This window comes from Copadichromis virginalis, linkage group LG5, assembly GCF_057382275.1.
Source record: "Copadichromis virginalis isolate Kocher_CV1m ecotype Utaka linkage group LG5, C_Virginalis_male_GT1.1, whole genome shotgun sequence".
NCBI lineage: Eukaryota > Metazoa > Chordata > Actinopteri > Cichliformes > Cichlidae > Copadichromis > Copadichromis virginalis.
The window spans coordinates 37699673-37721827 of NC_140622.1; the positions used below are offsets into that span (position 1 = coordinate 37699673).

Sequence of the window (22155 nt, forward strand, 5' to 3'; positions counted from 1 at the left end):
CATACAACATTGTGATTCAGCCTGTTGACGACTGTATTGGCCACCAATTTTTTATGATTGTGCTGACTCGCCAACAGAAACACTAGAGTACACTACACTACAATGCACCAATAACCAGCAATAAATGTCTCTAAAGGTCAAGATTAGAACTTTACAATGAAAGCACACAGAATCAAAGCTATTTTTAAGTGTCAATCAGGATGAATCTGTATAAAGAAAACTGCACAACATGTCAAAACTGAAGTAGTTCATTACAAATAGTACGTATATAACTTTTGATAGAATCCGATGAGTGAAAAGCCTGATGAAAAGCCATAAAAACAGAACATTTTGCAAATCTTCCATGATATTTGTGACAGCTTTGGTAACTGACATATCACGAAGTTAATTACTTTGCCTTCGGTGTAGAGTGCTGTTCTAGGTAATGATTTAAATTAGATAACAGATCTATAAAACCTTTTGCAAGTATGAAATATTAATTTATGTTTGCAATTATATTTTAACTACCCGATATGAAAGTCATACACAGGTCTGTTTTATTTATTACATTGTGTTACATTTCATTAATCATGTAATCCTTGGGCATGGTTGCCTCCAGATATCAGCTACATCAATATTCAATCAAAGCTGACAAACTGTGGAAACTGAATTTAAATCTAAAAGGTATGTCTGCTGTTTTTATCTAACCACCTGTGGAGGAATGCATACCTGCTGAGGTGGAGGGGGCTGCATGTAGCCTTGTGGAGGTGGTGCGGCCTGCATGACAGGCTGGGATGGAGGAGGCGGTGGAGGTGGAGGATGGGGGTGTCCAGTGGTGGGCTGGTAACCAGACGGAGGTGGCAAAGGTTGACCCGTAGTAGCCATAATGTAGCCGGTCTGAGGTGGGGGGTGCTGCGGCAGCACTGGAGGAGTAGCCTGATACATCGGGGGAGGCTCGGGGTTCTCACTGGAGCCCTGCCGACTCAGTGTCATCTGTGTGAACTGGGGTGCCAGCTCTTCTCCCTGGGTAGAATGGGAATAATGCCATTAATTGGTTATGACTTATAGGTGACACTCCTATATCAGTACTGTTTTTTGATTTTGGAGATGGATTTTAGGATATACTAAGTAATTAACAATGATCTCCAACAGCCTAAATGCTTCATTAGCAATGGTCTAAAACGACTCCTATTCTGATTATTAAAGGGTCATTGTGTCATTTTGGAAAACACTTTATTTATTACTTTGAGTATATACATATACAGTTAAACACATCATCATGATTATTATTATTATTAGCAGAATCCAAATACAACATTGCAAACATTCAGAATATATGACAGGAGTATCGACTTTGTTGTATGCTGGAAAATCTAAAATTAGACACTGAAGTTTATACTGGTTTAATCGGTCATTGCTTTACATACAGTCATGTGAAAAAGAAAGTTTTCAAAGGACTCTACACAATTTTGTTAAAAAACAAAAACAAAAAAAACCCCACATCTCTCACATCACCTCTGGACGAATTTTCACACACTTGACTTTACAGTTCATTGAAATTTGCAGGTTATTATTTATGCTTAGCTCTCTTAAGGTCCCAACGCGGCATTTTAAATCAGGCAGAACTCATCTCTGACTGGGGCCATTACACCACGTTGAGTCTTTTCCAGTTATTCTGTCATAGATTTGTTGCTGTGCTTGGGATCATTGTCCTGTTGCAACAGGACAATGATCCTAGGGTGTGTGACAGGTTTCAGCCACCTTTTGCTCTCAGATAGATCTGACTCTAGAATACTTTGGAGAGGATTTCATGGTTGAGTGAGTGATTGCAAGGCCCTGGGGCAGAAAACAAGCTGTGCTTCGTTTAGAAAGCTTCTTCAGGTTACAGCTTCTGGTAACGCTTCCCAAAAACTCCTCAGTTGTTCAGTCTTTTTCTAATTGTACTGCATGAACTTTTAAGATTTAACTGCATAGAGTCAAGTGAAAACTCTTTTTCAAATGACTGTTCCAATGTAAACACAACCAAACTCAAACTCTGCTTCTGTGGGCAACCGTGGTTGCACTCATACAGATGCAGTGATTTAAAAGAGAAAAACAAAAAACGTAGCCAGGAACAAACTGGACACATCCTTGTCATTTCTTTTGTTACTACAGACACAACATTTACTCACTGAATCCACTTTAGACAGTAACACCAATTTATATGAAAAAGCTATTACTTAAATGTATTTGCAGACACACTCACATCTTGATAGAACCAAGATATGTTTTTTGACTCCCCTGAGTGAATGTAAACAGGACAGTAAATGAGTGCAAGTGTTTTTAGTAGGATATGGCATCAGCTAAAGTGTCAGTCATTAACTGAATGAGTATAACAGAGATGAAGCTATAATACGTGTCAGTACCATTGTGTACTGCTGGGGAGGAGAAACTGGCAGGAGAACCTGGGGGCAGGAAGGGCTGGAGTAGGAGACAGGCTGAGAGGGCTGCAGAGACGCCACCGGCTATACACACCAAAAAAAGGGATGAAATAAAGAGGTAGAGCATAGAAAGAGTGAAGCAAGGCAGTGAAAAGAACACGGCATCAGAAGCAGTGAAAAGAAGGGAAAAACAGAAATGAAGACATAGGAAAAATGAGGGTTAGAACACAAAGGAAAAGTTGTTAATGAGCAGAGAGGATAGTAATGGAAATCAAGTTTTTTTTTTTCTAAATGTTACACAAACAAATTATGTATAAAAAATTAAGTGTAATTATTACTACTCAGAAAAAAAGGAAGAAAAGGAAATGTGTGCAATCAAAGACTATCGACTGTGAAGTTATTGGAAAAATCAAACCTGTTAAAGGAGGATGGGTTGACATTGATTCTATATATAAGCTGAATATGTTCAATTCACTACACTTGTTTCCATCCATTCCTCCTCAAAGTCTTTGTTTTTTCCCTGATACGTTTGATGAGGGTGTAACAGGATATGCATTAATCCCAAATGTTCTGAAAGGAATGTCCTCAGGCCACTACACCCTGGAAGTGATTGTAGAACAATATGCACACAGTGTCTAACCGTAATAGTTAGAAAACTGTGTTTAAAGTTCTCCCTCGCTCTGGAGAATAAAAATGTGGCATGCAGGCCCAAGTAAAAGGGATGTCGACCATATATTAAACAACTCTGGGTCTAAGAATTTTATTTTAATTAAGAGCATGTTTTATCTGTAGCCATTTCAACTTTTTCTTTCACTTTTAAGAAGTAATAAAAGTGTTTGCGAGTAGGACATTGGAGAAGGCCAAGTTTCCATTTCAAATTCTTTTTTCACTGATGAGCTGTGTATGACAAGGAGAAATAATGCAGCTTCACTGTCTGCAGGATATTTATACCTGAAATTACACTGCTGCCCTTAATAATCAATTTCAATGAATAAACTGGACTGTCTAAAATTTTTCCATATTTTCCAATTACAGTATGCACATTTAAGTAAGAGTTGTTACACTAACAGTCATGACCACTTAAATACCTCATGTTTTTCTCTTTCTTCTGCTACACCGAAGAAAACAAAAAGAAAAACAGACTCTCAAACAGACGTCCTATATTAAACCACAAATTGAATGTGCCATTGCATCCATTTTTGGTTGGTAGTGGAGATAACTTACCTGAGCAATCATGTGGTTGCTCATAGGGTGCTGCGGCGGTGTGGGCAGCAGGGCAGTCTGAGGTGGAGCCTGGGGCTGTGGCTGCTGTGGCTGTTGAGATGGGCAGGGTAGCAGACTACGGCTGGACTGGGAGGCTGCAGGTGGAGGACATACATCAGGGCTGACTAGGGGAAGGCCTAGTGATTTAGAAGATGACATGATAGATAAAGGAGATCATTTTGAAATTTAAATTCTCCAACACTGAAACCCACAAATTATGACTTGATCTTAAAATATTGCATCATCACTGAATAACACCAAATAGTGTTCTGAAGATTTCTGAAAATGATTTGTATGTGTGCAAAACCACTAGAGGGCAAAATAAAGTCAACTTTGCATCAAACGTTTGTCACCTTTGTAGTTTAAAAAGTCAATTGAAGCTAATTTTAGTAACTTCTGATTCCTGGTTGTTATAAAATATGAGCTCTGCTAAATAAGCTCTCAACATTTTACAAGAACACGTTTGGACAGAAATTAATTCTTAATCAGATAAATACCTGTAGCTTTAATATTTTCTTTGCTAATAAAGGGACGGCCTTGAAAGCCTTTAAAACCACAGGAGTTTCTGATGACTTGTTTAACAAGTCACAAACTGCAGGGTCCAAATCATTTGTCAAGTAGCTAGTAGGTACTGGGGGCACACAATTCCCTAAGAAAATACTTTTATTGTTCTGACCAACAGGCTGCCTGTGACTGTGTGGATGATACTTTCCAAAATAAAAACCAACACAAAAACTCAACAAGGGTCAGGATCTTCACAGGCTTTTCCCAAAACAATACAGGAGAAATGAATACACCTTTAGTCTCCACAGAGTAGGGCAGACAAAAACACTTCTACACATGAATCTTAAAAGCAAAAACTAGCACAGCAGTCAACACAGACTTAAAATGAAACCGGGGGAGCCCCGTCGGGAGAAGCAAATCAACCAATCCTCGAGTCCACTGATGACCACTATTAAATTGTTTTCACACATGCACTCCAGCCCTGAACTTTTATAGACACAAGCCGATGGAGACACATTCGGGAAGGCAAATGTCCGACACAGCCGGACCTTAAAAGCTATTTAAGGTCATAGTACAAAATCTGTTATGCCCAACAGAGACCATGTGGAAATAGCTCAGGTAATGTGAATACACACTGCGCAAGTGGGCGTCAAATAGCCTTCATTCTCCACACTTTACCCAGGCAGCACCCTTCTCCTGAACCAAAAATGAGTATTTTCAAAGGTGAGAATTTGTCTGAAGCAGACCATCTCTTGCTGTGCGCTACATATGAAAAGGGCAACTTTTAGAAATGACCAACCATATCATTCTCCAGAGCTTGTTTAAAAAAAAAATATCTGGCACATTTAGCAATGAAATAAGAAATAAGGCACTATCCATTACCTTAAAATCTCGCTAAGAAGGCCGACCTGAGAGAATTTTATGGGATGTGGAATATAGACATAAGGGAGCTTCTTGAATTCAATTTATGCTACACAGCTAATTCTTAAACTACAATGACGTTCGGTCAGTTCTATCATAATTTTTCATTATGTTTTATACAAAAAACAGCTTACATGACTAGATAATCCATCTCTCCATGTTGTACTACTCATTTAAGGCAAGTAAAATAAAACAAGCTAATAGCATACTACCTAAATGCTTCTTCTCCACTTTTCTCCAAACCTTACCAGAGCGAGAGCCTTTGCAGCTCCCTTGCGAGCCTTTGTTGCTGCCAAGGCTATCCCCCCTGGTAAGGATGGAGATACCAGAGAAGCTGCTGGCCTTAGTGACGGGTGGCCGGAGAGTGCGGTTAGAGCTGTCTGAGTCGGTGCTGCTCCAAGGCCTTGGCTCCAGGCACTTCATGTCACTGTCCGTGCTGCTTTGACGGCTGCTTGATGCCCGGCTGGAGCTCTCGCGGTTTCTGAGAAAAGACAGAGTAGGAAGAAAAAAAAAGAAAGATAAGAGATGACATAATGGAAATAAAATGGGAATGAAGTAGTGATGAAGTAGAGGAGGTGTTGTAGCAGGAAGAGTTGAAAGGTGAGTGAGAATGTGCAAATTACAGAAAGCACAGCCAGAAGAGAAAGACAAAAAAGTATAGGGTTAGAAGGAGGAGATTTTAAAAAAAAAAAAAAAAAAAAAAAAAAGGAAGAAGAAGAAGAAGAAGAAGAAAAAAAAGGTGTGCATATAAGAGAGAGTTCGAAGCAGAGGTGTGTAGGTGGAAGCAGAATAAAGACAGTTGAAGACAGAAAAGGATAGGGGGAGCAGAAACAGAAGAGCAGAGTAAGGTCACCAATAGCGTAGAGTACACACAGTTTAAGAGGTTTTAAAGATGGAGCATTCAACACAGATGTATATTTGCTGGTTAAGTATACCACAATACAAACTCAGGCAACATACCAAATAATAATGTCTCAAATTTAAAAAATACAACCCCCCCCACCCCCACACACACACACACACACACTCACACAAACCCATCCAGAAAGGAAAACATACATGCAAAAGATGCTCCAAACACTAGGATGTAAGAAGATATTACAAAGACACTAGACACAAAGACAGATTTCCAAGAGCTCAGCACACATTAACCATCTAAGGGTGCTTTCACACCTACCATGTTTGGTCTAGACTTTTTAAATTTTGTTTGATACCAACCAAAATCACTGTAGTTAAAACTTATGGACATATGGGCCTGGGTCCAGACCAAACAGTCAAACTTAACCTGACAAAAAGAGGTGGCTTCGGTCCAGAACGAGTTGTGTTTGTTTCTACTGTGAAAACTAGAACACTCTGTGGTAGAGGCTAGAGCAGGGGTGGGCAATTCCAGGCCTCGAGGGCCGGTGTCCCTGCAGGTTTTAGATCTCACCCTGAGTCAACACACCTGAATCACATGATTAGTTTGTTACCAGGCCTCTGGAGAACTTCAGGACATGTTGAGGAGCTAATTTAGCCATTTAAATCAGCTGTGTTGGTTCAAGGACACATCTAAAACCTGCAGGATACCGGCCCTCGAGGCCTGGAGTTGCCCACCCCTGGGCTAGAGAGAGGCCGAGACTGTTTTTAAATATCAAGGGACTTGAAGGGTTAAAACCTGACACCTTTCAGGTATATTGTGACAGAGCAATGGCATGTGAAAATAAAGAAAGTGAGGCCGGTATGTATGCATGTGTATATCAGACACATCCCCATCAAATCAGTATCAAGTCCACGTGGAACGTAAACTATTTTAGACTCCATTCACATAATAACCAGATCAGTTTAACAAAATATGAACCTAGTTTGTATTTCCAGGTGTGAAAAGGCCCAAAGACTGTAGACACCATTCCCATAGAGGACATATATACTTGCATAAACATGTTAAACATATTAACACAGATGAAACAATCATGCATGCACTTAAAAATGCATCGTCTTTTCACTGAGACAGCAAATAGCATAGAAACAAAACACACATACACTACTGAATTAATACCAAATGTACATAAACACTCATTAAGAGCAGATGTACATCAGCACTCAGACTCTCACACACAATACTTACAAAAATACACACTTACTACAACTGCTTCACCAATATAGTTCTTTAAGCTACACTGCTGTGTTCACACACAACGTGTTGTTGTGATGCTGTCACCCTAGATAAGGGTAGCTGCCAAGAAAACTAATGATCATGCTGAAACAGTAACCACCACTCTGAGGAAATCCACTATCACGTGAATGACTGGGTCTGCCAGTTAAGTGGCAGCATTAAGAATACTATTGTTCTAGCTGAACATGAAAGAAAAAAAAAAAAAAGAAAGAAAGCGGAATTTATTAACTTTAAAACTTTAAAAAGAAAAATGCAACTGTGCTGCTAAAATATTGTAGAACAAAGACCCTGCATGCAAGAAAAAAAAAAAGCATAGAAAAGAAAAACAACCACCAGGGCTGTAAATGTTTTTTTACCCCATCACTGGAGGTTTATGAACAGAGTATGTCCATGTACAGAGAAAAGACTGGAATTAATTCATAATATGTCAGACAGGTTGTGGAAATCTCCATGATGAGCACGAAGATGTGTTTATGGTTGTAAAACCATAGTGATAGGCAGTAGTGCTTAAAAGGTGGCTGTGGCTCATAAATATTTCAGAGACCGAATTAATGGGGGGGGATCTATTTTGAGGCCTCTCTCCGCACAGCCTATTTTAAGGAAGGGTGGGTGCTCTGACATTCTCTGTACAAGCAGTCGCACACTTGTTCGCTTCGATCTGCAGACAAAGATGAGAGCAGGATGAGAAGAAAGAGGAGGAGGGATTCTGCTGTTGATCACATGATATTTCATCTCCCCACGACAGCATTCCCCCATCACATGCACAAACAAGGGAAGGAGGGGGAGATAAGACTCCTGGTGTTCTGCACCTCAATCATTTTCCTTGTTAGATGTTATTATAGCCAAAGAGCTTTTATGTGGGTTCATTAAACTGAAGAACATCAACAAGTCTGTGATTTTAGGGGTGTATTTTAACAGCATGCATTCTCTAAAAGGTTAAAATTTCTTATAAGCACATTTAGATGGAAAGAAAAACACTTCAAACATACATAATTCTGTTTCAATTCCCATGTTAAACTTCTAAAATTTTCATAAATTAAGTGATAACAGAATTTTTTTTTTAAGTGGACTACTCATACGGTTAAAAAAAAAAAAAACTTAAAAAATTCTTAAATATGATAGAAGGGTCATGTCTGAAAACGTCTACATTTCACTACACAAACACATGTTACAAACAGCAGAACATATATTAGATCCTGTTTATATTTACAGAATAAAAACACTGGAATTACCATCTTGTACGCCTTCACCAGTTTTATCAATGTTTGTCTGGCCTCTGCCTTTAAGCTTTTGTATACAAAATGCCAAAACTTTATCCTATTATTAATCTAAATCTTACAAGTGGATTATTCCATAAGAATTTTAAAGCCTAGCCCAAAAACATGGCCTATCTGATTTTTTTTTACCTTTGACCACCAAATTCCAAATCAGTTCATCCTAATCCAAATGAAAATTTCCAGTAACTCCCTAAAGGCAGCATTTTCAAAACAACAGAATGTGATGCCAAGTGTAGAGGCATGAAAACCATATATGAAAACCAGGCTCAAGACCCACCTTTTTAATTTAGCTTTTACTTAGCGTTTATTTATTTTATGCTTATTTATTCTATCCTGTTATTCTATTATTAATTTAGACTTTACCTAATATTTATTGATTTTATTCTTATTCATTTTTTAATCTTCTTACTCTATTTATATTTATATTGTATCCTGTTCTTATTTATTTTATCATTTTACCCTGTATATATCCTATTGTGTCATATCTCCAGTGTTTCCTCAGAGGGCGCTCTCTGCACCGGGGCTGTGATCGACTGTGGCTGCTGGGTCTCTGGGGGTCCTCTCAGCCTGGCTGGGGGGCTCCTTGGCCTCCCTCCTGCTGTGTGCCCAGCCTGGAGGCTGCGGTCTGTGACCGGTGCAGACGGCTCCCTGTTATAGTGTTTCCTCACTTGGCTCATGCAAGCCCAGCCCAATTTTTACTCTTTAAGTGTGCGCGTGTGTGTGTGTGTGTGTGTGTGTGTGTGTGTGTGTGTGGGGGGGGGGGGGGGGGGGGGGGATATGTGTGTATTCACATCATTTATGTTAATGAGAGTGTGGGGAGTGAGTTGGAGGGTGGGGTGGGCTGCTTTTAACTATGTAAAGCACTTTGTGCTACATTTTTTTTTTTTGTATGAAAAGTGCTTTATAAATAAAGATTGATTGATTGATTGATATTTATATTTATTGATTCACAAGTTACCAACGTATTTGCTCCTCCAATTAAACCAAGTACACATGCGTACCAAAACATTAATACCACTCCTAAACGGCAAAGACACATTAGATCTTAAGGTTTGTAATGTGTTTATGTTGAGCAGCGACAAAGCTCCACTAACAGAGGTTAGTTTAAGGACAAGTGGAAATGTTGGTATTGCAGGATACGCCACAACACGCCTGATCTGTTCAGGCAACATAAAACACTACAAGGATCTGATGATAATATCTGAGTAGCATGGGATAGCTATAGAAATCAGAGTCAAAGCTGAGGCAGGTCGAACAGTTTGGGCACAAAGGTCTAAAAGCATGTTAAGCATGCAAACAAAGATATTTTTAGTATCTCTTTGGACTTTTAACTTTAGTTTTTATATACAAGTATTTATTGATGCATGAGACATTTTTATGGCTTCCATCTAAGAGACTACACAGTACTCATTAGTAATCATGAACATCTCCCAACACTGTATAGATGAAAGTAGAAAGTATTTATCAATAAGGAAAATTATTAGTTGTTGGACACAAAATATAAAGGGCCTCGTGGTTCTTATTTTCAAATGACCATGTCAGTTGGAGAGCACTACTGCACATGCGCACTACTTGTATATTTTATGCAATACTATGCAACATTTGACATGTTAACAAAAACTACAAGACTGAGTCAACCACAAAACAAACAGATTACTGTGAAAGCAATGCAGTTACTTTGTGTAAAAATGTGGTTGATGGTGGATGGGTGGAAGGGTAAGTAGGTCAGTGAGTCCCCAGTGAAACCACAAAGCAGCCATGCATGGGTCTTGGGAAGCCCAAAAGTGCAATGCTGGAATAGCCATTAATCAGCCGACTATGCCAAGCAAAGATAACCACCACAGGTCACCACTATCATCACCAAACCACTTTGAAAAATGGGCATGGCAACACACAAGTCAGTCAGCAGTAGCCCAATACCTAAAGATCTGCCTCCTCTTTTGAGAGCTAGAGCAGTAGCCCTCAGTGGAAAGTCTGTTGGGGTTAACATTAGGAGAAAACGCTAGAGTTACAGGACTGGAGTGGAAAACAGGATAGGGTTTATAGAAGAATGACAACGAGTGGTGTAAGAGGTAGAGGAAGGTTCATTGCAACTTTCACCACCCAAAGAAATAAGGGAGAAAAACAAAATGCACACAAGGCAAAAAGTTGACTGGTCAATCATTCCCGTTTCTCTCAGCATATTATATCATACTCTTTCAAGTTCAACGGACAGGATGCTTAGGGGTCGTCTTAGTCTAACTGCCTGTGAGTCAAATTATTTTCTTATTAAAATAAGAGAGAAGGAAAAAAGTGGCATTCCACTATGCACAAATCTCTCTCAAACACAGTGTCACTCAAAGTAATTTTAACACAAAACATCAGGGAAATTAGAAAATTAATCATTTGAAAGAAAAAAAGATTTAAAAAAAAAAAAAGCGAAATTTGATTTCTTCTCTACAATCAAATTTTACCCAAGGCAAACTTGCAAGAAGTCAAAAATTAAACTCATACAGATACTTCTTAATATTTTAATGAGGTAGCTGCCTACCTCTCATAACTAAAACCTAACACAATACAGTGTTAATAGGAGAGATGGCCATGATGAAGTCTATGAACTACAAACATTGAAGTCTTCAGAAGAACGTAGGATCTTACCTGTTGTCATTGATGTATCCATTTTGAGAAGACTGTAAAAAAAAGGACACCTGCACATTATGAAATGTATAATTCTTTCAAGAGCACTTAAGACAAGCAGTGTTTTCCATTTCAAAAAGGTTTACAGGCTTGGATTTATGAGTATTTGGCATAAAATAAAGCACAGATTCCCAGTGTGGGATCAAGAACCTCACAAGAGACTGCAAATTCAGTGTGACAAATAATAAGGACCCATTTCTCAACAGTCTACACTTTCAACAAGGACTACTCTTGCCAGCAGTCCAACCCGGTGCCATTTGAGTGAGCGCGTCTGAGATGAGGGACTCACTGGAAAGGCAGCACGATGAAACTCTGAAGGATCTGTAATGCTATGGCTATGGCTCTGAGGTTGAATGATAAAAAGGATTTTTTTTTTTTTCCTTTCTAACGCGTTTGTTACGAACTGCAGATTCCAGGATTATCACATGATTCTGATCACTTACTTTCTAATAATATCCCAAAAAGTTGGGAAGTGCTTAAGATCAGTAAGCCCAAGGTGTTACCTTTAGCTAAGTGGAGAACAGACTATATGGCTCCAAACAACTCAAAAAACACTAAACACTAATGATAGAGGAGGACGAATACCTCAGACATCTCACATTGAACACAAATCAAAGCAGCTAATAGGACGGATAAATCCAGCTAACATAAAGTCTTTCTGATCTTAACTCTTTAAGATCATTATGTGTAAATGTGCTTAAAATGTAGGTTCTTCCTGAAAAACAACAAACTGTACTGAACTTTACTAATTCTGCCAAGACAAACAGTCAGAAATCCCATTAAATTATGTCCAAAGCTTGTTTATGTCGACCACAAGCATCTGGTCAAAATACAACTGTCAATTATTCAACCCAAGAAAAAGAACAGTTCATTAAAAGTCAGTTTAACACAAAGTAAATTACTAAGTGAAGGTAATTGTTGATATTGTGGAAGTTTATCACAAAGAAATTAATTTCTGAGTAAACCTGACTGAGTAAACACTGGTGCTGTTGACATATGAGGAAATATGCACTGCAAGCACTTGCTCCTCCATCCATGTTCAATACTTACTTCTCGGGCAAAGATCCGGTCTCGTACCCGCTGATATTCTTCCTCTCGCTCTTCAATGGACTTGCTACGCCGCCCGTCCTGCAGCGGCACGCGGATCTAACATTTGGGGAGAGAATGACAATGTAAAATAATTAAGCATGCAATTTAATTTTCAAACACGTATAGTCACACTTTGTGCAACCTGCTGTCAAGAAAAGTAGCAGCAATGCACAAGATAACAATAGCATGTGAGGAAGAGCAGATGTCTGTTGTCAAAACAAGACAGCAGAATGAAAACTGTGCGAAGTGAGTGTTCAAGGGATGAGTCAGCGTGGGAATTTTTAACACCACAAACGTGAGAGAACATAGAATCATAGAAGATAGCATGACAAATCTGTGCAAGCATTAGGAAAAAGTGTCATAGCCCCAAACAAACACTGCTGAAATGAATAAAATGGTGTGATAAACTTGGTCCAGAAAACAAAATAAACAAAATCAATTTTGAGACAGAGAATCTCCTAATTCCAAAGTGGAGAATTGTCTCTGTATTTGAAAATGTCCAATTTAAGGTTTAATTTAAAATCTAAAGAGCTACTCAAATATCGAAGCATGCAAAGATCAAGTTCCTTTTGAAATAAACTGAAAATGTTTTTATAAAAGTGTATAATTTTATAGCTCTTCAACATAGATCAAATTTAACAATACAGCAGATAAATTCGAGTTTTGCACTGAATTTCTGTGCTACATGTTTCACAATTGTGGGGTCCCCAAAGCTGTCACATTATGACCACCACTGCAGGGAACTTCGTTACTCTTTTGGGTGCAACACACAGGTCCTCAGGGGATCTTGTACACAGACTCGAGCATCGATGATCATTTAATTCCTGTAAATTCTAAGCCAAAGCCAAAACAGTTTGGATTTCCTCTAATACATTCCCTAATTTGATTACTGGAAAGCTCTAAAAAGACACTCATAACTGCTGATGGGGAGTTTGGATACACTCAGAAAAACCTTCTGCTGCTGTCTTTCTCTGACCTTTGCTGTTGGAATAAGGTAATTAACATTCATCTGTACTAGTGGTCATAATGTTAGGCTTAGCCATCAAGAAGATTTTGAAATGTCTTAAAGACTATGAACTGTATGAAAGTAGGAGGACGATAACTAATACAGAAATGATATTGGTGATGCTAGGTTAGAAAGGAAATGGTGCAGTCAAGCAGTTCCCAGTCATCATCCTAAATTTATCACCACAATTTAGCAATAAGAAAAGATTCTGTATATGGAAACCATAGGATGTGAAACCAAGCAAAAAGCTAAAATGCAATGGTTGCATCAGGATCAGACAGAAAAATGCAATTATTTGTACATAGCCTAGGAATGCAATATATGTGGTATGTTTCCAGATTCTGCAGATTAAAAATGTATCAATTTTCATATTTGATAACAAATGCAGTTTCACTCCTAACTGATAACTGTGCTACTTTAACAGTATACTGTAAGCCAATGGCCATTCTGTGGCCAAACCCTGCATTCTATCATAACTGTTACTGACACAGCTAATTAGCCTCCTCAGTAAGGTTATGTAAGATGACTACAGGACTGAGCCAAGAAATTGCTGCAATGCTTGTTGTTCACACATCCAGATGCCTCGGCAATCTGTTGTCTGACTGAATGAAAACATGTCAAACACCACATGCCATTAAATCCAGCTATGTCCCTTTATTTTTGTGGGGCCATCTCCAAAAGCTGTAACATGTGGCAGCAAGATTGAGAACTAGCTTTACATACAGTGTTTCTTTTAAAGTTATTAAGAAAAACTATTTGAGACAAGCCTACAGAAGCTTTTGTTACTCAGCGAGGAATCCAACTCATTGGTGGAGCTAAAAACACTAGCATGCGTGGAAAGTGACAAAAACAAACAAACAAATGAACCACTGTATACACACAAAAAATTACAAGGTACCAGTGTGTGAATGTGTGTGTGAATGGGTGGATGACTGGATATGTAAAGCGCTTTGGGGTCCTTAGGGACTAGTAAAGCGCTATACAAATACAGGCCATTTACCATTTACTTGTGATAACAATCGATGTACCTGATTATCATCTTTATCCATGCTAGCATCATCTCTCTTAAGGATGAACTTCTTCTGGAAGTCCATGTTGCGTTCATCCTTGATGTGTTCAGAGAACCTTTGTTCTGGGCTATACAACCAAAAAAAACAAACGTTGTGGAGGACAAAAAGCATACTTTTAAACATGAGCTCGTTTCACACATGAATTCAAGACAAGAATTTTGGGAGAATCTGGGAAAGAAACTGTTGTCCAAAGCTCTAAAGCACTGCCCCACATGTGTCACAGCAGGAGTTAATTTGCGTCAGCTGGGTTCTTAATACTGGAAATATTCTGCTTAAGTAAATCGTGCATGAGACAGGACACTAGCTTTGAACTCACAAGACTATTGCCTGCAATGCTGTCACATCCGTGCAAATCAAACTCCACATGGGGGATTTGACAGTTAAAGAAAGCTTAATGCCCAATCTGACAGTGTCAGACATGATGTTCTTAAATGCACTTCCATCCAATCATGCCTAGAAAAGTTGAGTGGATTTCTGAAAACTAATATAGTAAATAAACCTAGATAAAACTGAACTGGTGAAATTTTGTGAACTTTAGGGAAAAAACAGTAAATTTTGCAATGCTGGTACCTCCAAAGGGAGTCAAATGTTTTGTTCTTTCATTTCTAGATCTAACGATTTGTCAACATGTTCTTTAACAAATCCTCACATAGTATTTTTGTCCACTTTAACATCTAAGGCAGCAGTCCCCAACCCCCGGGCCTCGGACCGGTACCGGTCCGTGAGTCGCTTGGTACCGGGCCGCGAGAGTTGAGGCTCAGGTGTGAAATGTATGGTTTTCAGGGTTTTTAATCGGTTTTCAGCGTTATTTTGTTATTGTTTTTATCGTTAACTCTGTTTTCCTGGGTCTTTTCACGTGTGTTATGAATAAATCTTTTTTTTCGGTACCGGTACTAGTTTTATTTTGTTGTATTTATCCACGACACCTTAAAGGCCGGCTTGTGAAAATATTGTCGGGCATAAACCGGTCCGTGGCGCCAAAAAGGTTGGGGACCGCTGATCTAAGGTGAAACTGCTGCTGGCACAATCGATACCTCAATACAAGTATTATTTATATTAAAAATGTACTTCTTTCTTAGTTGAAACAATGGTACAGAGTTAAATAAAACTGATAAAAATCTATTAGATTTTTTTGGGGGGGTGCGATACATGCAGGGAGTCAAACTTGTGTGCTGAGTGTTTTTTCCACCACAGCCAATGTCCTAATTTGAACTTATTTAATGAACAGTAATTAAATCTAAAATAAAGTTTTTGTGTACTCTTGCTGATATCACATACATTGCCTCTTGTGTTTTGTCTTGGAACAGGATTGAACTTTGAGCATTAATTTGACGTTCTAACTAACCAGACTAGTTGAAATCTGAGCCAAAGACAAACTACACTCACATGCGTGTGTTGCCCGTCTTGTTGATGATGACAGCCTTTCCCGTCTGATCCACATTATGGTCCATGCCAAAGTAGGCAGCCACACGGTGCAGCAGCATACGATGATAAGAAGTCATTTGTGGAAACTTCTTATACTGGTTACTGAAACAGAGATAAAAATGCATGAAGCAGGTTATTTCAACAGAGCAAATTACCCACAGCTGGGTTTTAATTCTCTGATTATTTAGGACATTTGAAAAACAATATTTATAAAGGATAAAGATAGATTTTCAAACTGTTAGGATACACAAATAGTATTCTTAATTACAGAATACACAACTACAACTTAACATAATTCTCTCATTTCCTCAGCACACTATAAATAATAAGAACTGAAGGTGGGAGGGCTAAATTTAAAAACATGTGAGTGATATGAAGAACGTGGCTTACTTGTCGTCATTAATGAACTCCAGGATATCTTGTTCCAGTTTAAGCAGCATCATTCGATCCCTGGTGAGCCATAGAGGGAAAGCAAGTGAGGGACAGATCAGAGAGGTGAGCAAGACGCTGAATAGTGGAGCAAGTATACTACTGACATGTCATTACACACACACACACACACACACACACACACACAACAAAAAAAAAAAAAGTGTTCTCAAAATTCAGGACACCAAAATTTGCTGTTTTTCAGATATCTAAAAAAGTAAAATTCATGTACAGAAGCCTGTACAGGCGTAGATCGTATCTCATGACACAACATCCAATTTTTCAGGATGAAAATGAAGATATTTAGAGAGTGCAGATTTTTTTTAACAACTAGTCAAAAACAAATGATATTTGATTTTACAATAAAAAAAAATGCAATTTAAATAAAATCATTGCTATCAAGTTTGATATTATTTCATATTTTCATAGTTTGGACAAAGAACTGCACTATTTGAGCCTGTTAAAAAATGGGAAAAATCAATTTTATAAATTGATTGGTATAAATCAATAGCACTTATCTTACTTAATAAGTAATTTATTATTGTGCTCGTCTTATTACCAACATGTTTATCCGTCAGACCCGTACCTGGGATTGTTTTTCAGTGTGTTGACCAGAAACTCGTGAACGTCGATGCCTGTGGAGTCAGTATATTCCTGACTGGAGTCTATTAAAAAAACAAAAAGGGAGGGGGGGGCATAATCAGACAGAGTTAAGGGAAGATGTTGATAGGAAAAGATACTTTTATGAAGTGAGAGTTTGCATGTTACCACGTGACAGCATCTTTCGGGGAGTCTTGTCCTTCTTCTCCTCTTCATTTTCATACTCGTCCTTCGAGGACTTCTCCTCCTCTTTGTCAGATGGACAGCTGATGTGAAGCTGGATGATATCCTAGAAAACCGCTTTTCATTATTACACAAATTGCAGGTTGTGCATTTACTAATTTTGCCTATTAAGCATTGTAAATCCCGTCAAAACAGACTTGCAAACCACAAAAAACCAAAAAAAACAACCAAAAAATAAAACAAAACACGTTACCGATTCTGGTGGTCCATCATTGGAAAACGGACCGGAGGACTCTTCACACACTGCAAGACTTCGTACCAGCTTCAGTTTGGCATTAGACTGAAAGATTACCACACAAATTATCTGTAAGGCTAATGTGTTACAATTTTATATTCTAAACACAGAAATAGTGCGATTTGCTCTAAGCTAGATTTTAGATTTTATGCTCAGACTTTCCAACTATAATTTACTACAACAACATACTATTACATCTATCCATGTGTAAAATACAAGCACCTAGCATTTTGATACAAGGAAACTCTGAATTTCATTAACATCGTTGTGTACCATGCCAAAATTCTGATGTTAGGCTTTCTATCGCATAAACAACAGCATAAATGTCTCTCGAGCCTTCAGGACAATGATATTAGCTAATGAAGAAAGACCCAAGATGGCACAGGGCTAACACAAATCTTCAATACAGCATATGTAATGACAACACTTCATTTGTTAGTTAAAACCCCAGAGAAAATTAAACCTTTAAGTGACATGATGAGAGCCATTATCTAATGAAAGCATTGGGAACTAGTTAAGCAAGGTATGTCATACTAAAATACCATTCCAAAAACGCAATAACTGGGTTGAACTCTCATAATCAAGAATGACTAAACACTGGTATGTCATATTTATCAATGTCCGAATGTCCAAAATCAATTACACATACATATAAGTAAGGTAAAGCCAGTTTAAGAGAGCTACAGTATCCATAACTCATTACTAACATAACTGAATGAAAATGTTACTTTACTATGCTACGTACAATTTGGTCGCCATACTCACGAAACAGCTGACCTGATTTTCTTTTTCCCTTTACTCTGCAAACCAACATCTAGTTGTAAAATGTAACTGGTTGTATCTGTTTTTCTCTTATCATTACAGAGGTCAGTCTAACACAGCTACTTTTAAAGTTGGACTTAAGATTTTAAGCCAATAAAGGAGGTGCTCCTCTGTAGTTGAGAGGATTACAGTGTTAATAATGGAAGGTCGCCTTATACAAACAAACAAAATAGCACGGGGATTATTTCAAGGAATTAAGAATAAACTTGAATAAATTTATTTAAAAAGAAAAAAAATCTAACCACAGACACTTACCTTGGCCCTTTTCCTTCCATGGCTGTGGTTAGGAGCCCGCTTCTAAAAGAATAGTTTATTGAATCATTTTATTAATTAAATTACAGTATATTAGACACAAACTAAATAGGGTACATAAAGTTGAGGAGTAAATGAACATGTGTGTAAGAAATTGTTCTGCATTCATCAGTATAAACCATAATGAGGTTTAAATATTACTGGCTAACTCAAAGCTTCTACACAACATGTGGGATAATAACGCTATTGTTCGTTGATTAAAAAACCTGCAGCAAAATAAGGAATAAAATTTTTGGTAATGTGTTACTCAAAAGACAACAATGTTTGTCAAGCACAATAAGATATTTGCCAATAAAATAGAAGGTAAAGGTAGCTTCATTTGAAAAAAATAATAATAATATGAACTTCCTGACTTGAATCCACCTCATCCGTAACATCCGTAACACCAACAATAATTGGTTAGCTTACTAGTCACAAAACAAAACAAACAGCTGATTACTGGGTATTGTTACCAGCCCTGAAATTCAACAATGGTCCTTCTCAAGAGAGGAAATGCGTTAGAACTATGTGGAATACAACTTCCTTTCTTTTCTTTTTTTAACATCTAAATGCAAACTTACTATCACCAGTATGATCAACTTCTCCTACCTGTGCATCCTGTGGAGAGCTATCATCCGGCTCCAGGCTCTCTCCAGTTCCTTCTTTGGTGCCCTGTGGTTGAGGGGAGGTCTTGCCTCGACTGCAGGGCTCAATAAGTGGCCCACTCTCTCCCTCCTGCTGGATGTCCGTTGTCAGGCTCACTGACATCTTTTTAGGGGAAAGGGGGGAGGGTGGGAGTGGGGAGGGGGTTGGGTGGAGGACCCAGCAGTGGCTGAGAAAAAAAAAAAAAAAAGAAGATAGATATAAGAAGGGGAAGTTCTGCACTCGCTGCATAGAATGGCTACCCACTTGGCAAAAACTGTGCAAGGAAAGCCAAAAAAGACAGAGAGAATGTACTTTAACACCATTTACCTGTAGGTGGTACCAGATCGGAGCTGGACTCTGTTCACTGAGTCTGGACAGGAACCACACGGAAAGCTGTGGGGACCCACTAACGTAGTGTACTCGACTGGGCTGCAGCAGGGGGCGAAGTGCAGTCCATAGCAAGTCTTAGCCTCTGGGGAAGGGCTATAAGGACAAGAGAGAGAAAAATCCCCAAATTATGATACATAATACACATATACATACATATATATATAAATGTAACATTTTACTGCGCTTTGTGACACTCAAGTGGAGTTGAGTGGGGGAACACAGCAGCTGAAAGCTCAACCTAACAGCAGCAACTTTAAAAAGTAGCATCTAAAAACTTTTTAGGTTTAAATTAGGGAGGCTATTTTTGGTTATTTGGTTCTTGTTTTTTTTAAAAACATCAGACAAAAATAAATCACAGTTTGTAAATGAAAAAAAACTAGAAATGCAGAAGTAACTAATTTTAGTAACTAATTTTAAGGTCTACATTTCCCAACATAGGTGCAAAACCTGCTCTCAATGACACACCTTTAGGATAACCTTAGAAAAACAACATGCACATGGGGGGAAAAAAAAGATATCTACAGCAATCAGATGAATTGAAGAGGCAGCAGCCAGCCAGCCAGACAAGTGGGAGGGGCACCAAACGACCGGCCACCACCTCAGGGGTCCTCAGCGGCCTCTCTCTCCTTCTCTCGCTCTTCAGCTTAGTGCAGCAGCATGGTCTGTCCTACAGTCAGGAGTCCTGTATACCAAGAGCAGAAGAGGAAGACACTGATGACGTCATGTTTCACACACTGAGTGACTCATCGCTGCTGCTGTTGCTATTTCTAAGAGGGAGGGGGACAAAGCAGCTGAAAGCTCAAAACCTAGCAGCAGGCAGGTTTTAAAAAGTAGCAGCTAAAGCAGGATTAATCTTCCTTAAACTGCTAAATTGTTGACTTTGTCACTGCTTATAATTAGTTTCTACAGTGTGGGCTCCATGTTTCACGATGTGCTTTCTGAGAAAGCGCTAAAAATGTGTTCCTCCTCTGCAATTCATCCCAGCAGAAAGGTAGCAGACACACACCATCTGGCAGAGTCTAGCACACTGAAAATTTCTGCCTGTTTAAAAAAAAAGGTCCTGAACAGTGCCAACAGTACTTTTTTAAAATTCTGGTGTCATGCAAGAACAGCAACACAGCCTCACTAGCAAATAAACGGTCATATAGTCCTATATTCCTCCATCACACAGGAGTAAAAACAGCACGTTGTGCAGCTTTGTTAATATAATTGTATAAATCAAATAAGTACGCTTGTTGTATTATGTGCACTGCGTGCACTGTTGAAGATTCATGTACATCCATGCCTGTACCACTGTGCCATGCTGTAGAACAGAATAGATACAGTGTTCAAAATGAGGCAGGGATTCCCAGTGTGGGAAAGACCCAGGCAATGTAACAGCAAAGTCGTCATCAGCAGCATTACACTACATCACTGACCAGGGCACCCACAGGTCCCAGCCATATTCTGCTTACACAAAACTTCAGCTACGCCGACATGTGGCCGACTTGATCATATAAGAATAATATCATGCTCCTGCTTGACCGCACTCTGCAGGGCAGTTTTGCACAAAGAGAGTGAAAGATTTTTGATTCGAAAGCAAATATATTCATTCATTTCGAACGTCAGTCTCAAATCTCCTGGCTGAGCAAACTGTGCAAGCTTAATGTAAGGGAGGGGCTGCAGGAGAAATTGTGAATCAGAGCCAGTAGTGGGGTGCTTATGAATAAACCGGCTTTACCTATCCCCTCCTCCTCTGCCCATCCCTCGCTTATGATCTCTGCTCTATCAACACTCCTCCCAGTTTCTTACACGCGTGCACGCACACACACACCAGCCCAAGGGGTTGCCAAGGAGATGATAACGTCATTCTGAACTAGTGCCATTTGTGCTGAGGGAGTACCAGTGAAACAGGAAGAAAAACAATGATATTAAAAATAAATAAAAGGATTTCAGTGTACAGAGAGAGATATGGAAGGACAGTAGCAGAGAAAATACAGCAAGAAAAAAAAAAAAAGAAACAGCAAGAGCCCGGATACGCCATTACGAGTGTTCCATTTTCGCCTTCTCAAGTTCAGGCAATCTTACACTGACAACAAAGTGGTTTCTCATTTTTCTAGGTCACAGGATATCAAGTAGTAAAACATCAAATTAATGCTACTGAATTGATAAGTGAGTAGTGAGGCTTCTTCAGTTGCCTTTAACCTGCTCTGTGCTTTTCCTTGCTCTAAATGATGATAAACATGACTACACCTTTCAGACTGCTGCATATTTATCAGAATCTTTCTTCTTGTTATTTTTCTTTTCCCACCGATGTGCATTATGACACCGATATTCCTTTTGATTTTGATAAAACATCTTGGGACATGATGTCAAAACATTCACTAGCAGCATTTATCATTCATTTTTATCCAACTGTATAGCCTGGTATAGACATGACAAGGGAAAGTTGTGTCTTCATTCTCCTAGCTAGCAAGGATGAACAGAGCACTCTGATATTACAACCAATTTAAGGTCTCTTAAATCAGTAAACAAAAGAAAAGTTATCTCCTTCAACCTGAATCTGTTTTAGTGGCAACACCTGTGGTTGCAAAAAGACTAGTTAGCAATCTATAGGGAAACAGCCTCAAGCTCCCTTACCCTGTGACCTGAATAAAAAAAAACTTTCCTAAAGAGTTTATGAGGAAAACTCACTAGTTTCAGGGAATTGTGAGTACAACATTAAGTCTATTTTGTAAA

At 38.7% G+C, this 22155-nt stretch overlaps 1 protein-coding gene across 12 annotated transcripts in view; it reads right to left on the minus strand.

Annotated features, from left to right (window-relative positions):
- The window catches only part of r3hdm2 (R3H domain containing 2), a 60422-nt gene that overhangs the window by 9488 nt on the left and 28779 nt on the right, over positions 1–22155 (minus strand). For 2 of the 12 annotated variants that reach the window (XM_085457657.1, XM_085457658.1), the window contains 17 exons: positions 19960–20119; positions 19375–19530; positions 19012–19234; positions 18367–18408; positions 17248–17334; positions 16980–17100; positions 16798–16876; positions 16173–16232; positions 15744–15884; positions 14316–14424; positions 12243–12338; positions 11154–11203; positions 10437–10490; positions 5300–5568; positions 3624–3799; positions 2385–2483; positions 709–1002 (listed from right to left, as the gene is read on the minus strand). In XM_085457657.1, the coding sequence (XP_085313783.1) occupies positions 709–1002; positions 2385–2483; positions 3624–3799; positions 5300–5568; positions 10437–10490; positions 11154–11203; positions 12243–12338; positions 14316–14424; positions 15744–15884; positions 16173–16232; positions 16798–16876; positions 16980–17100; positions 17248–17334; positions 18367–18408; positions 19012–19170 (1836 nt within the window). In that variant the 5' untranslated portion in view covers positions 19171–19234; positions 19375–19530; positions 19960–20119. The remainder of the gene's footprint in view (positions 1–708; positions 1003–2384; positions 2484–3623; positions 3800–5299; positions 5569–10436; positions 10491–11153; positions 11204–12242; positions 12339–14315; positions 14425–15743; positions 15885–16172; positions 16233–16797; positions 16877–16979; positions 17101–17247; positions 17335–18366; positions 18409–19011; positions 19235–19374; positions 19531–19959; positions 20120–22155) is intronic. The other 10 variants (XM_085457661.1, XM_085457659.1, XM_085457664.1 and 7 more) reach the window with 10 other exon arrangements.